Here is a 15,374-nt window from a genome sequence, read left to right on the forward strand (position 1 = left end):
AAGGCACGACAGAACATAAAGTAATTTAGCTTGGGCTTTGTCATGTGTAAGCACGTAGCACTGAGAGGTGAATGGCATTTTTCAAGTGGACAGAAAAGGTGGACAAATATGTCCGACTTTATTTTGTTCTATTAAACTGCATCACAGCTTATTCAACATGCACGACAAGAAAAGGAATGACAGAACATTACGTAAAACCTGGAAAGATTAAATATCTTATTATGTCTCCCCCTTAACAGTCTCCCTCATATTGTCTCTCCTTTTTAACAATAAAATATAACGGTATCAGTAACATTAAATTTAACTGAAGAGATTTTACAGCCCAAGTGGAGGTCTGGCTATGAGACGTTGTAGTGGGGGCTTTGGGTTAATTTGGACAAGGTTCTTTTTTTTTTTTCCTACTATGTCAGAGTACGGTAAACGCTACTGAGAATGGAACCCGTAAGCCTGTGTTTAGCAGCAGAATGTCACATCCACTGTAGTGGGTAAAATGACAACACCAACACCATAGAGAGTTCACAGAGGAAGGTAAATATTTTTTTTTTTACATAAGAGCATTGTACAATATGACTAGAAAATTGAGACATGAATTATGAAGTTATTAACAGAAAAGAACTCTCAAGTATTGCATTAAGAGTTTGCGCAGGGGCACAATTGGCACTGCAATTGAACTTAAATGCTTACACATCATTAAATATTAAAAATGGCACATGCACGTACAAATACGTACTCCAACAAAAATACAGGTGCGCAGTGCACACAAAGTGCATCTGCAACGTAAAAACAAATAAATCAGAGACGTGAAACAAAGTTTTGTTTAAATGCAATAATAAGCAATGCTCAGAAAATCACTTGCAGTTCAGGTAAAAGGTCTGTGACCCCAAGCCCACACCACAGAGCACAAGTTTTTAACCTTATCACGTATAAAGACAGTGCAAAAATTGTTCTTTAAGTATTCATAATGCTAGAAATTCCGCTAAGTACACAGCAATGCTATGACACAAGACGCAACAGTAGTTCAGTAGTATGAAATGAACTGAAAACTTGGAGTATTCCAGTAACAGGAAGCATTAACAGTGCTGTGGGGATACTGCTCACATAAACAGAGCAAATACTATCTGATTAATGTAAATACTATAACTGATGCCTGATGGGATACAGAAAAGAAAACTTTTTTCGGAAAAAAAGAAAGAGCAGAAGCTACCATGTTGGAAATTAGAAATCTTTGCTTATAACACTTTACTGAAAAAGAAAGAAATAAACGTTTAACAACATGTAATATCCCAGAAATCTGCAGGTCAACAAGTGTAACAGCAATATATCTGAACTCAAACTCAATCAGAAAGCTCGATTAGCCTGAACAATTATTACATAAAATCAGTTCTAAACAACTGTGCAGAATCGTACAAATACTTTGGCTTGCACATAATCCCATCTTTAACATGGACATCCTGCAGAGAATCCATGTGCTCAAGTGCCTCACGCGGACTTAGCTATCTAAGACGCAATCTGAAAGATGCATCTCCTGAAGTAAGAACTAGCCTACACAATGTTCAGTTGACCGAAATTGCAGTATGCATCATCTGTCTAGCATCCATGACAGCCTTACTTCACGACTGACTAATAAACGATTCAGAACCATACTGCATGTTTTATAACATCAAACTATGCAAAGGATACCAGTATCACACTATTAAATTTATCACTAGAACAAACAACCCTCGTCTCATGCCGCATCATCTCAGGACTATGCCTTTTACATGCCTTCTATTATAACCCAAAGACTCAGAACCTGCTACTAGAACAACCTTTAAGGACACCTTTGTGTACCAGTCACAAGCTTTCTATACCACACATCTGAAGCCCCACGTCTAATTTGCAAAGCTAATTTTTTTGAGATGCTATAAACCTTTGGAATAGCTTACCAAACAGCATTGGGATGTCTACAGACCACATAAAATTCTGCAAAAAAGTAAACATCTACCTTACTAACCAAATGTGACTTAGAGCCAATCTACACAAAACTTTCTTTTTTTACGTGTTATGTATTCCCCATTAGAACATGCCTTGTGTTGTTTGTTTGCCATTGCAGTTGAAGCACCAACCTATACTACACATTTTTCTTCGTTACCCTTACTTTTGTGCCTTTTGTATTTCCTCTATGCAATGTGTTTTCAATGCTGGGAACACCATTGTGCTTGGTATTTACGACTATAGGCACTTCACAGTGTTTTTTTTTTAATCATGATTTTTTACCAAGTTTTTACAGTTACTACTTTCACACGTAATTGGGCCCTCCATTGTTCAATGCCTTTGGGCCCTTAACCCCTTAACTGCCACTGACGAAATAAACCACCATCACAATGAGTATCCTCTGGTGCCGATGATACGTTAACTCGTTGTGAATTTTTGGCAATTTTTGCACATGTGTACGTGTTCAGTTTCTTGTAATTTCGACAAGAAAATAATACACAATGACTTTCACTGTTTCTTTTTAACTTTAAAATTTTTTTCGAGATTGATCACAGCAGTAAAGGTGTTAAGGTGAAAACAAATTAACTGCGAAATCGATACAAAAAAGCTAAAGTAAAAAAAATTTGAGCCTCTAGGGTTCCTTATTTAGCACCCAAATTTTAGTGCATGAATGCTTTTGCATTGGGCCCCCCATCGGAATTGAAATTTGTTTATTGATTTCGAGTTAATGAGCAGTGAAGATATGCTGGCAAACTTTATGATGTCACAGGCAGCTTTTGTGAGAATTTCAAGATGGCGCCACCAGCCTTTTTTTTTTTTTCCACCCATTTTTGGCTAACAAAGTCTCCATCCATGGTAAAACTTGTGCAATTGAGCTTTGTGCAATTCCAGATAAGTAACATACCAGCTTCACATTTCCCCTCAGTAGAGAAATATATGAAAGCTTAAAGGAGTACTGACATATTTTCAAAGTTGTATATACCCAACCACACATTTCTCTTGCACAATATGACCACATTTAGCAAGTACAAAGGTTGAAGATACATTTTAACTTGAAGCCACAGTCATCTCGCAATGGCAGACCTGACATCAACATGACGTCATGGCAAATTTGCTAACGTTGTGTATCAATAAAGTTAAATATGATGGCGTTGCCGATCTAAACAGAAGAGTGCTGTGTGTGTTCCTCCAGGCTCTGCTCACATTTTGCAGCTGTAGCGATCACGGGAACGAAGCAAGTCGGTGTGTCATGATATCATGACGCATCCACCTCCTCAGTATCAAAACTGAAACTGCTTCACAGAAACAAGTATTGCGTTAAATTAGTCAGGACACTCTGGTCAGGCCACTCTGGTACTTGCCATTATTTTTGCCAAGGTTTAGAGGATTTGAACCTTCATTTAAGACAAAAAAAAATGATATAAAAGTTGCCATGTCAGTACTCCTTAAGTTTCCTGCAACAAATCGAGTATTAAAGCTGCTTTATGTACCAGTCTAATTGCAATGCCGTGCCTGAAAACATGCAACTCAGCACTTCTGTTTTCTGTACATGATCATGGCTGCAGGCATAGCCATAAAGTTTGTTTCGGTGGCATAGCTCTTCTTAAAATTTTGTAACACCCTCTTGAGAAATTGAAACAGGTTATTAGCAGGCTGAACAAATCTTTCTTGCGCGTCACCACGTTCCCGTCCCGACTTGGGCGTCGCCTACGGTTTTGGCCGGAGGAGTTCTTCGCGTGGGATCTCCAACGGCTTGAAACTCCTCAGGACTTCAATAAAGTTCTTGACTGACTGACTGAATAAAGCTTCTGGTTACAGCACTGATCATGGAAATGCAAAACTTGAGGTAAATGTTCGCTATAAAAAGTAAATGATATGCATTCTCTTAAAATTATTAGCCCTGTCTGACAAAAATATGCAATAAACTGACTGAACCCATAGTTCTGAACACAATAAAAAAAAATGCTAGGCAAAAATGGCTTCCGACCTACTACATGATGCACTAATATAGTTTTGCCTGCTATTACCACCTGCAATAAAGTGGTTCCAAAAACACATTTTGGTCACACAACCAGTGAGTGTAGTACCTGGCTAAACATGACGGTCAAATACAATGAAATATCACTTGCTTGAACATCACTTGAACAACCTAATCATATTGGCAAACAGATGCAATGTCCCAGTGTGCTTAGAAAGTGTATGCATTCATGTTTCACTTGAATGAGCTTTTGGGTGGGCAAGCTGTTTGTTGGGATAACTACCAACCCTTGGAGTTCACTTTTAAGTCAGGTCTTCCACTATTCACACTGTGGTGTTACAGATCTCTGAGTCAAGTCTCTGACCTCTCAATCAATGTTTTTAGTTCTTCAGTGGATGGTGAAGTGCGCCTCCATCAGTCATGCAACCATGTAGTGCACGGAGCTCCATATATACTCGGACTGTGTTTATTAAAATCAGTTCCTGCCCAACTCTCAGCCTGGTTTGATTATGTTATGCGCGCTCCGCACAAGTTTGCCCCTTTGTTTGCCAGATGGTGTTTACGACGTCAGTGGTGGCGATATGACACACACTGCACAAAACAATTAAAGAGACCACTTTTTCTTATAACCAACAGAACAAAAGGAGTAGGGGGTGTGGTATGTGGCAATTAACACACTCCCCAACAGGATGACCCTGTGCCTGCGTGATGATCCATCTGGATAAAGCGCATTAGTTGTACCATACCATACAAACAAACTGGGCAAAAAGAAAGCACAACTTTAGAAACACAGAGTCCAACCTTGATGTACTAAACACATATACCAAATTATTGGATATAACAAAGTAAATCTAATACGTTTATCACCAATATCGAGTAACAAATATCAGATATGACGAAGGTATTTTCATGTGGATGAGACTTCAGTAACGAAATTCAACTGTGTATCAAACAGGAACATAGGAAAGTCATAAAGGAGTGTGTAATTATCAGGGATGCAGCAAATTAAGAACAAAGCTGTGATCGTAGATATCGCACAGATTTCAAAACATCGCCATATCATAACACATGGTCAGTGACTGCCTATTTCTTTTTAAAAACAGCAATGAGGATATAATGACACAATGGCAGCAATGAGGACGGAATGCCACAGCAAATCTTATATTTAGCCTTTTAAATATGTATTTTCTGTTTTAAAAGGTTCGCTCTGCAGTGGCTGCTGACTTACAAAACATTCTAAAGGTTCCACAAAGGAAAACAAACTCTGAGCAAAGCAAGAGTAAATCAGAGATTGATAAAATGCCTGATATTATGTCATTATGCCTATGAAGGCAAAGCACTGCACCGAGTTTGCTGAAGCCTACAAGAATCCAAAAGGACAAAAAAGTTGAAAATGCACAATGTTATGCTCTACAATAATTAAGCAGAAACGTTGCAACAAATTGCTATGGAGACTATTATCACCATGTTTTGAATTCCACATACCAATTGCTCTAGTCCAACGCTAAGCACCAGTGCTTTTCGGATAGGCCAACAAAGCTGGGTTTGGATACTCTGGCTTCCCTACAGCACCTTTCCCAAATTTCAGCTCCAGAAACTGAGTGATGTTGTTGGGTGCTGATGCAAACACTCCTACAAAGAGGATAGTAGATAGAGGCTTCAGAAAGTGCTCTGGGAACTCCCTGTCTTGCGGATGGCTCTTGAACCACGTGTCTTTAGTCATGACACCGTTTCGGGAGTAAAAGGGAAAGATGTCCACATGCACTCGATTGGTGCTGCTGTACTGAACACGAACAAAGTCTCCCTCTGTGGCCTTCTCCCACACATAGCCATCAGCATCAATCACAGAACCTTTTTGAGAGTTTCGCAGCCACTCACAGCGCTGCACATCATCGCTATACACACCAATGTCAATGTCGTAGTCCCATGGAATGATGTCGTGATTTCTGGCAGCACCGAGGAGGCTACCGCCTTCTAGCCAGTAACGGGTCTTGCACCTTTCCAGAATGGCAAAGACATGCCTGGCTGTGCGACGCAAGTTTTCCAGGCAACACGGTGGTGTCCAGCGCCCCTTGTACAGGTAGTCCGGCGTCTCATCTACCACAGTGCCAAAGCAACGAGAGGTCTCCCGCTTGCAGCCATGCCACGTGACTTCCCCACCGGGCTGGTGAACTTTTTTCACGCCAAAGTTGGTGTAGAGCTGTGATCGACGACTTGCAGTGGCTGCACGCAGTTTCTCTCGATTATGCTCTGTTGTGAAGAGCGGGCGGCCATTCTGGGCAACTAGGCTGTCGACGATTTCAATCTGTATGGAAACAATATGCAGATGGGCCAAGTTAATGGTCTAATAAAAGAGCGAAATAAATTAAAGGCCTCTTCTTACTGCTAAGAAATGTACAGTACGCACAAAATAATTAATCACAATCCTTGTGGCATGCAGTAAGCGGCAGTAGGGCGCTGCGGCCGTAAGAGCTTGCAGTAATTCGACCTAAACAACACTAATAACTTCAATGACAGTGTAGAAAATAAGCAGGAAATGCGCAACGGATCGCCAGCAGTTCATATACGCCTTGTTTCATTTTTGGCGACGGGAATTAACAACACGCTTGACTCAGCAAATCAATGCAACGTAAACATATCAGTTACCTTCACGTCTCTGAGCGCTGTCTGTACGTACAGCGCCTCAGGGAACGGGCGCACGAGCGGCTCGCTGAGCGACAGCAACAGTTCGGACTTGACCATGAGCAGATGCCGGCCTCCAAACGCATCGCAATGAGACTCGGCCGTGCGCGGCGCCTTGCGATACACCAGCGTCCACTCGCGCAAGTTCACGTCCAGGTTCAGGCAGCGTCGCATCTCTCCCGCGATTCGAACGGCCACCATGAGGCGCGGGTTCTTAAAGATGCGTTTGATCATGGTAGTGACGATGGCTGGCTGCGTCATGCGCACGGAATCGGGTACGAACAGCACCAAGTCCGTCTTAACGTAGTTTTCCAACCGCGTAGCGTTGGGGTAGCGGCCTGGATCCCTGGAGAGTGGGACGACGGTCACGTTCGGGCCGAATTCGTCCCGGGGAAACCTCAGAGGCGGATACGGCACGTCGTCTGCAAACAGCACGATCGGCATGCGCGGAAACACTGTGTGGAAAGAGCGAACAGTCTCCACTAGGTCGTGCTCATAGAATTCGAACTCGCGCACCACGAGAGTAACGAGGGAGTTCGGCAGGTCGTAGATGTCGTCGAGGGGAGCCGCGTTGCGCATCTTCAAAGCTCCCCCGGCACTGTAGTCGTGATCGCCCTGAGGCGCGGCGAACGAGCGCTGATGTTGCCGGGCTGCCTCCCCGGTGGCTCTGACGTCGCCGCCTTCTCGAGATGCCTCGTAGCACGGGCACTTGCTGTCGAGATATATCCACATAATAAACACCGAGAAAAAGTTTACGCATATGAGTCCCAGAAACATACGACACCACCTATGGCGCATCTTTTACAGTCACGAAGATGTCCCGGCTGAAGCTAAGAGCAACGCGCACTCAACGAAACTGATGAGCGAACTTGAGGCTCATCCAGGAGATGCGAGTCAAAATTACGTCCGCGAAATCGAAAAGAATTGAATGGCAGTATTGCTACCTCCTTGACCGCAAGTACACCGAGTTCGTCGGCTGCACTTGCGCATTTCGCCGGACAATTCAGATGTATCTCTACGAAACGTCAATGAAAACGCGTTCGCTAGCAGATTATTTCAGATTATGACAACTTCGACAACATAGATCCGAAATCGCACTCAACCAACTGAGTTTCACTTGTTCCACACCACACATCTTTTCTTATTCAACAGAATAGAACGGACGGACAGGACAGACTGGACAGACGCTGTATATGCCGGTTGCGACCGAACCCAACTTGTTTTGACTTGGCTAATCTAGGTGCGGTATGAAATATTAAAACGCAATTAGGGTCGTCTGATTTTTTTTTTTTTTTTCGTAAATGTGAACTTTAGCAAAATAACTTATAATAGGTTCCAAATAGGTGATACATATTCTAGTTTTAGTCTAATAAGGATTTTGTAGGTAACTTATAATAAATGTGTTTTTACGTAAGGCTTGGACAGTTGCACGGTTGCAACCATATAGTGAGAAACTCTATGGTTTCAACCATAGAGTTTCTTAATATTGATGGGCTGCAGAAATTAAGCGTCTCTTTCCTCCTTCATAATCATCATATATAAATTCTATGGTTGCAACTGCTGTTGGTCGCCGCGATCCACGGAGGAAGGAAACTAAGGAGAGGCCCTGACGTCACTCTTTGTGAAGCAAAAGTGAAGCCAGAATTTGGCGTTGCTCATGGCGATGCTCCGCCTTCTGGGCCACCCTCCTCTCTTGTTTACATCTTTCGCGAAACCACGCCGCGCTGCGCGTGGTGTCGCGCGCTCGCGCAACATCTGTGCAAGGGGATATGGGCTGGACTAGTTTTGAAGTTAGGGAAGCCCGCAGTAAAATTGAGTACGAAGAACGGCTGAGGAATATGGAGGAAAGTAAATGGGCTGGGAGAGTGTTCAGGTATCTGTACAGGCAAAACATTGATTCACAGTGGAGGAAAAGAACTAGGAAGCTTACCAGCAAGTATGCGGCCTGTGGGGTGGGCAACACAGCAACAAAGAAGGTCAAGCGGAAAGTCAGAGAGGCTGAATTAATCTCATGGGTGGCGGCAATGGAAAAGAAACCTGCCATGAGTAACTACTTAAGGGGAAAAAACGAAATTAGGAAAGAAACCATTTATGATAACTCAAAGGGAAGCTCATTACTTTTCGAAGCGAGATCGGGATGCCTTAGAACACGCACCTATAAAGCGAGATATAAGAATGAAGAAGAAACATGTGCTTGCTGCGGTAAAGCTAGGGAAACGACGGAACATATTTTATTAGAATGTGAGGACGTCTACCCAGCGGTCGATTTAGGCACCACTGGCCTCCTTGAAGCCCTTGGGTTCAGCGGGAGCAGTGGTAAAGCAAACAGGTCCGCAATAGACATCAGTAAGAGGCGATTGGAGGATTGGTGGAAGAAAAGTAGGGAAACGACAAAAGACGGAGACGTACAAAAGCACAGTTCGCAATAGGGTATCAGAAAATTTGGACGTGGTAGTTCATAGTGGTTTTTTTTCTTTTTTTTTTTTTTTTTTCATTGGTGAACATAGGTAGGATATTAGGCAGCATAGTAGTAAGAGCTTGGTGGCGCAAGCCACCGCCCCGTTCCAAAGGGGACGCTCATAACATCCATCCATCCATCCATCTGGCAGAGCACGGTGCAGGTAACACAGCGCAACAAGACACGGTGACTAACGCAAACCCGCCCACTCAGCGCCTTTGCCACGGCCCGAAACCTACCAGAGCAACACGTGTGAGCGCTCAAAACCATAACAACGCCGCCATTGTGGCCCAAAAGGCGTGGCCATACAACAAAAAAAATAAAAAAGCAGCCAAAAATTGAGAACCTACTACGTCATTTCCGCCACACTTTTCTCCTAGCGCGCGGAGGGGGTAGGGCCTCTCCTTAGTTTCCTTCCTCCGTGCCGCGATCGCAACCGACTGATGGCGGCTGTTTTGGCGCGAAGTCGTGACTAGAGTACACTCTAGTCGTCTCTATGCTAGTCGTGACTGAGGGAACTGAGTGAAGTGCAAAACAATAACGGAAAAATTATGGATGGACAGTACTGCAAACGTACTGAAAAATTTCTTCGTGCCGTAGACAAAGCTTCCAAGGATCTGCTCGAAAAGTTCAGGTGATGAAATAACGATGCTTATGCATGCGTAAACATCTTGTAACACTGTTGGTTCGTTTCAGGCAGTGGTGCTTGAACACGCTTGAACTTCAAAAGTGCGGCATCGAGAAGAGTTCGTTGGAGAATTACATTAACAGTTTCGCAGATCAGCTTTTGTCGTACATAAGCGCGGAGTGCAGATCCACTTTCGACGACCTAAGATTGGACGAGAAGTTCAGGAGTCTGAGCTACCTGATCGAAGAGCAAGAAAAATACAAAGGGACGCCTGCGTGGTAAGAATTAAACTAGTGTTTCTGTCATTGTTCGAGGCCCTGGCTTACATGCTGACTCGTAGCATATACCCATTGAGAACTAGCGCCGTCAAACGAAAGCGGTCCCGGCTGCTTCCGTAGCGCTGGATATAGAAATAGCTGTAGCAAAATTTAACAACCAAAGCAGAGGCTGGCAATACGATGACAATAAGAAAGCAGGAATAAGTTGCTTTCAGCTTTCTAAGATAATACACTGGTGTCTTAAGAATATAGGAAACATGAATGAACCTGGCTGCACGGTTTTGAAGCTATTCGAAGTCGTTTTTAAAGTAGTCTTGATACAGGTTCCAGATAGGTAATGCATATTCTAGTTTTGGTCTCGTAAGCATTTTGTTGGCAAGTATCTTCACGTGTTTCGGAGCGATACGTTAATGACGTTTTAAATGTGTTTTGCTAGTTGACTATACAATGTTTGTAACGTGGGAGTTCCAAGTGAGGTCGCTTAATAGCATGGCACCGAGATACCTAAATTACTGTACGGAATCCACGTGGACATTATGAATTATGTAAGGAAAATAGACGAGGTTAACACTGCGACTAAATGACACAAGATTGCATTTGTTAGGATAAGAGTCATCAGCCACTTGTCATACCATTATTGTATATTGTTTAGGTCAGTTTAAAGAGCTGGTTTGTCAGATTGATAGTTCGATAAATTACTCAATCATCAGCAAACATATGGATGGATGTGCCTTCGGAAAATCGATGCCAAGTCTGACAGATTTACATGCAACTCAGTAAAACTGAAAAATTTTGTCTTTTTCCACCTTGCCACCACATGCTTCTTCCACAAAAGAACGGCAGATAAACTTTGTTGTCACTGCTGTGAAGCTTTATGGATGCTGGTCATTCTCGGACTATGTCAACTGCATCACTCGTCAGCCTTTTTTGCCTCTATATTGTCGCAACCGCTACGGCCAGCAACATCATTGTGCCTGTCTTTACACATATCTTGTTCTCCCTGTACCTGAAGATTGCTCCACTGTACGATTCCCCAAATGAATGTCTCCATATTCCACAAAACAAACTAGCACCCAACACTATGTTCTTTGGCCACTTATACCAGAAACATGCATGAATGACTTCTCCCGTGTGATGAAATCAGCACAGCCATTTAGCCTTGTAGTAAGTGGTTGGATTAGAAATTAGATATAACAGAGGCAGAAATTGCACACACAAATGAAGTATAGACAGGACAAGTGCTATGTTCCAATAACCGAGTTTCACCAATTAGTCCAGCAAGAGGTTGAATGTATTGGTACTGAAGAAGCATGCGTACTTCACAAAAAAATTCCTAAAATTTAGGATAACTGGTTCTTGGGCTAGCTGTTTGATACTTAATGAAGCCAATGTAGCGCTAATAAGAAATAACGCAAGGAATGCAAGACCGAAGTGTAGTGCTCGTGGTGTCCAGTCTTTTGTTATGCTTGTCTTTATTTACACTACAATGGCTTCATCAAGCACTAAAACAAATGAAGAAGGGTACATACACACACATTTCACTTGTTTTACTGCCGTTTTGCCAAGTATGAACATTCACCAACTAGCCTAAGTTGCTACTAAAGAAGCGTTGCCAAGTGTAAGTACTTCATGCAAGACTGAGCTTTAGGCACAGACAGGCTGGCAAAACTGGTCTCACTTTTTTTTCCATCATGCTAATTTGCATAACTGTATGTGCATGCGCAGCCTAGAGCAAAAGAGTAAAGGCCGGTCAGCCATTGTCAGCAATGAGCCCATTGCTGTACACTTGCCTGCTGGTTGAGTTTTAATTTTTGTGTGGCTTGCCCAACCTTTAATTTTTATATCCTTTGAGCACATAAATTAACCAACCCACTTGGGCATCAGGAAAACTGTGCTAGGGACATAAACGTTCCTAGCAGAGAGACTCAGTTTGAAGAAAGACTCAGGAACAGGGATGAAAATGAGTGGGCGGCTAAACTATACCTGATTAGTGTGGACACAGAATAGAGGAAGAGGTCAAGTAGAGGGCAAATGAAAGTGTAAATAGACAACCAGGAATCATCAAAAAGAAAGAGAGAAACAGTGAATTGGGTGCAAAGAATGGAAACAAGAAAGACCATGGAGATTTACAAGGATGGGAAGAAAGAAGTCAGAAAGCTGCACAATAACACACAGGGCAGCGCATTGCTATTTGAGGCTCAAGCTGGTTGCCCAAGGACAAAAGCATACCAGAGCAAATGTTCGCAACAAGATGAGGCATGTGCTTGCTGCAGCAAAAAAATCCAGAGACCACTCAGCACATTCTAAAGGAATGCGAAGGGGTTCTCGCATGTACACCTTCATGTACACCTTCCAGAAGCGCTTGGATATATTTATTATTACTCACTTCCCCAAGGACACACTTATATACGTGGTCTAGCTGTCATAGCTTTTAAAGAAAAGAGCTTTCTTTGACTATTTTGCCCATTTTCCTGGTGGTTGGACTTTGATGGCTAATGCAAAGGGCATACACTCTCGCGCAACGAATTGATGTCGCACGTGATGTCGTACAAGAGCTTTGTGGCACCTGTAGGTTTAGGTGTTGTGGTGGATTGCTGGGAAAGGACAGTGTCCTGCCTCACTCTCTCCATAGTGGCGGCTGCAGGATAGAAGGATGGCAGTCGCCTTCCACACCAATGCTTGTAACGTTGGAGACAATACACGTGACAAATCAGATTATATGTATAGCCACCTATACTACAGCTACAGGAGTGCTCGTTAACTTCATTTCTGTGAAGTGTGTGTGACTTTTCTCTCTGTAATACACAATGAAACAACAAACGCTACGCAACTAGCCTTACTGCAACAAGTACAGACCACTAATTACATCATTTCTTTAATAAAGTGAATAGCTTTCTAGAAGCATGCATCTATTTACTTACATTGATATTCATCAATGATGGTTCCTGCACCAAGTTTTTTTACCCATGAATGTTTCCTCTGCTTCCCTTTTCTGACAAGGCGGCCATCTGGAAATCCAGATGAGGACATTGAAGACCATTTACGGCCACCGTACCAGAGATGCCTAAAAAACCTGACTGCTATACTGAAAGAATGTGAAGAAGAAAATATTGCATTAGAAGCACAAGTTGCCAAAGAGAACAAAGAGTTGGAAAGCATCTGTGCTGAAATTGATGTCATGGTGGCCAAGATTGACAAGGTTGGTAACAAGAATGGTGACAACGCTGAGGAAGTGACACCGCACATACAGTGTAGCATATACAAGTGTGTTTCATCCTTGGTCTAGGTACTCGTTAAAGTTAGTTGCAAGTTATGGCCTGTGTAATGCTAAACGTGAAAATTACGGATAGGGAACTTTTTGCCTCACTGAGCTTTTTGTGCAGAATGTCAACAACAGAGTCGATAAACTAGTAAATAAGCTGCCCTTCATAGTTTGTTTGGCACCGCTAATCGAGTCCATATGGAGGCAAACATTTTCTGTATTACATGCGTCCAGGAGCTAGCATGTTCCACTTTTTATCCGCGAAGTGCTGGTACAGATATAACGAGCAAGAATTGAGTGTGCAGTGCAGTCCACTGATAAAGGGAACAGATGACTGCAGAGCACATGTGAATTTTTCCCTCTGGCAGATGCACAATCATCTGGCTATGGAGCTATGAAGCGGTTAGTGGCGGTGACAATTTTCTACACATCTGTGCAGTAAATTGACATAGCTTCAGCTAACACTTGCAGCTAGAATGCCAGCTAAGCAAGAGCCACACATTAAAGCGTTCCCTTTAACAGTGGATCACAGTGCACATTGAACCATGACAGTATGCACATGACCAGTAAACAATTTTGCAATCAGTTTTACTGTCACTGCTGCCACAAAAGATGGCATTAGTAGCAGTTCAGAAGACTGACTAGTGACTAGTTTCATACCCTCTCAGACATTTTATTGTGACAGATTGGCTTAGAGACCCACCACAGTAGACGTTCCCCACCACAATGGCATTTTACTGCCGAGCTTGAGGGTTTGATCCAAACCACAGTGGCTCATCTTGCTAGGGGCAAAATACAGAAACACTTGTGTGCTTACATTTAGGTACACGCTAAAGAACCCCAGGTGTTGATTTAATCAGGTTTTAATCTGGGGTCGCCCGCTATGGCATGCCTCACAATCAGATCATGTTTTTGGCACATAAAACCCTAGAATATTATTTAATTTTTTTAGATTGACTTAGATCATGCTAAAATTGGTAGGGTATGCTAAGAGAAGGTGTGGAGTTGATTGCACAGCTGAGAGGACGCCATTGTACCCATAGCATGATGGACCAGGTATTGAGGACTAATTTGCTTAACTAGTTTGCCAGAGTGCCCGTCAATGCACTCCAAGCATGGAGAAATCAGTCTATTGTGCTTACATAGCTGTGCATAATTCGGTGATGAAATACAGAACCACTTTGTTGTTATTATTGTTATGACTGATGACAAATGCTTTTACATTGCATTTGCACCTACATATTTGTGTGAATTTAATTTTAGCAATTCCTGACTGAGACGAGGAAGGAGAATAATGATGCCGACGAAGATGGATGGTATGACGAAGTCTGACACAAGTAGCCAAGAGAAACTAGCACCTTCTTCTTCTCTTTCAAGTGAACTGCTTGTGGTTATTGTTGCATTTATAACTGATGTAGCACTACTGCACATCTTTTAAGGAAAGCCCTACAATAAACTTGGGGACAAGCTATACCCGGCTGCCTCATACCACTAGTAAATTTGGACAAATTTCTAGGCATGGGTGCACATGCTGTGTTGTGTCCACATGCTACGTCACTTCATATAAACCCTCCTGACAAAGTCACTTCAGTTATCACTTTATTCAAGGTATGTGCATTCAAAAGCTAATTATCATCATGAAGACCACACCTGGCAAAAGGTGGGCACTGTCGTTTTTATATGTTCAAGACCAACGACATCTTGCATAAGCAACAAATGCTTCAAAAACACCAGTATAGAAACAGTGTTGCCAACATGTGGCATGCGTGTTGGAAATATTTTATGTGCACAGCACAAGTTGCAGATTGTGTCATAAGCTTTCTTTCTCTTCGCGAATGCTTTAAAGGGCCCCTGAAACGGTTCGGACAAATTTTGTAGACGCGTAGGGTACAGCTTAAGTAGAACATTTGCACCACAATTTAAGCGAAGCGTTACGTATTAATGGAGCTACAACCGATCACAAGTTACCCTCCTTCCTAGCCATGCTTTTCCTCCTCAACTCTTTCGCCGAGCCATCGGGGCTAAGCTCCGCCTTCACTGGTTCTGCGTCACGATGCGACGTCACATTGTCCACTTCCGGTTGTTTTTGAGCCAGCCCCCGCCCATGCAAAACC

General features: G+C 42.8%; 2 protein-coding genes across 2 annotated transcripts; one reads left to right on the plus strand and one right to left on the minus strand.

The window, feature by feature from the left end:
• Window positions 1-77: 77 nt before the first annotated feature.
• On the minus strand, window positions 78-8,378 carry LOC126542067 (ribitol 5-phosphate transferase FKRP). Its single transcript, XM_050189060.3, has 2 exons — window positions 6,599-8,378; window positions 78-6,257 (listed from the first exon to the last, which is right to left on the minus strand). The coding sequence occupies exons 1-2, from the start codon at window positions 7,430-7,432 to the stop codon at window positions 5,457-5,459; spliced, it is 1,635 nt and encodes a 544-aa protein (XP_050045017.2). The 5' UTR covers window positions 7,433-8,378; the 3' UTR covers window positions 78-5,456.
• A 1,131-nt stretch (window positions 8,379-9,509) lies between these two features.
• On the plus strand, window positions 9,510-14,759 carry LOC126542089 (uncharacterized). The gene is made up of 4 exons (XM_050189094.3): window positions 9,510-9,726; window positions 9,789-9,998; window positions 12,999-13,197; window positions 14,524-14,759. Exons 1-4 carry the CDS (start codon window positions 9,644-9,646, stop codon window positions 14,590-14,592), a joined length of 561 nt encoding a protein of 186 aa, XP_050045051.1. The 5' UTR covers window positions 9,510-9,643; the 3' UTR covers window positions 14,593-14,759.
• Window positions 14,760-15,374: the final 615 nt, after the last annotated feature.

Source organism: Dermacentor andersoni, chromosome 2, assembly GCF_023375885.2.
Source record: "Dermacentor andersoni chromosome 2, qqDerAnde1_hic_scaffold, whole genome shotgun sequence".
Taxonomy (NCBI): domain Eukaryota; kingdom Metazoa; phylum Arthropoda; class Arachnida; order Ixodida; family Ixodidae; genus Dermacentor; species Dermacentor andersoni.

Excerpts from the sequence above, each read along its gene's own strand:
- LOC126542067 (XM_050189060.3), bottom strand. The coding sequence starts at position 7,432 with ATGCGCCATAGGTGGTGTCGTATGTTTCTGGGACTCATATGCGTAAAC. Across the intron at positions 6,258-6,598 it reads CAGCGCTCAGAGACGTGAAG|ATTGAAATCGTCGACAGCCT; the intron begins GTAACTGATATG and ends GTTTCCATACAG.
- LOC126542089 (XM_050189094.3), top strand. The coding sequence starts at position 9,644 with ATGGATGGACAGTACTGCAAACGTACTGAAAAATTTCTTCGTGCCGTA. Across the intron at positions 9,727-9,788 it reads GATCTGCTCGAAAAGTTCAG|GCAGTGGTGCTTGAACACGC; the intron begins GTGATGAAATAA and ends GGTTCGTTTCAG. Across the intron at positions 9,999-12,998 it reads TACAAAGGGACGCCTGCGTG|GCGGCCATCTGGAAATCCAG; the intron begins GTAAGAATTAAA and ends TTTTCTGACAAG.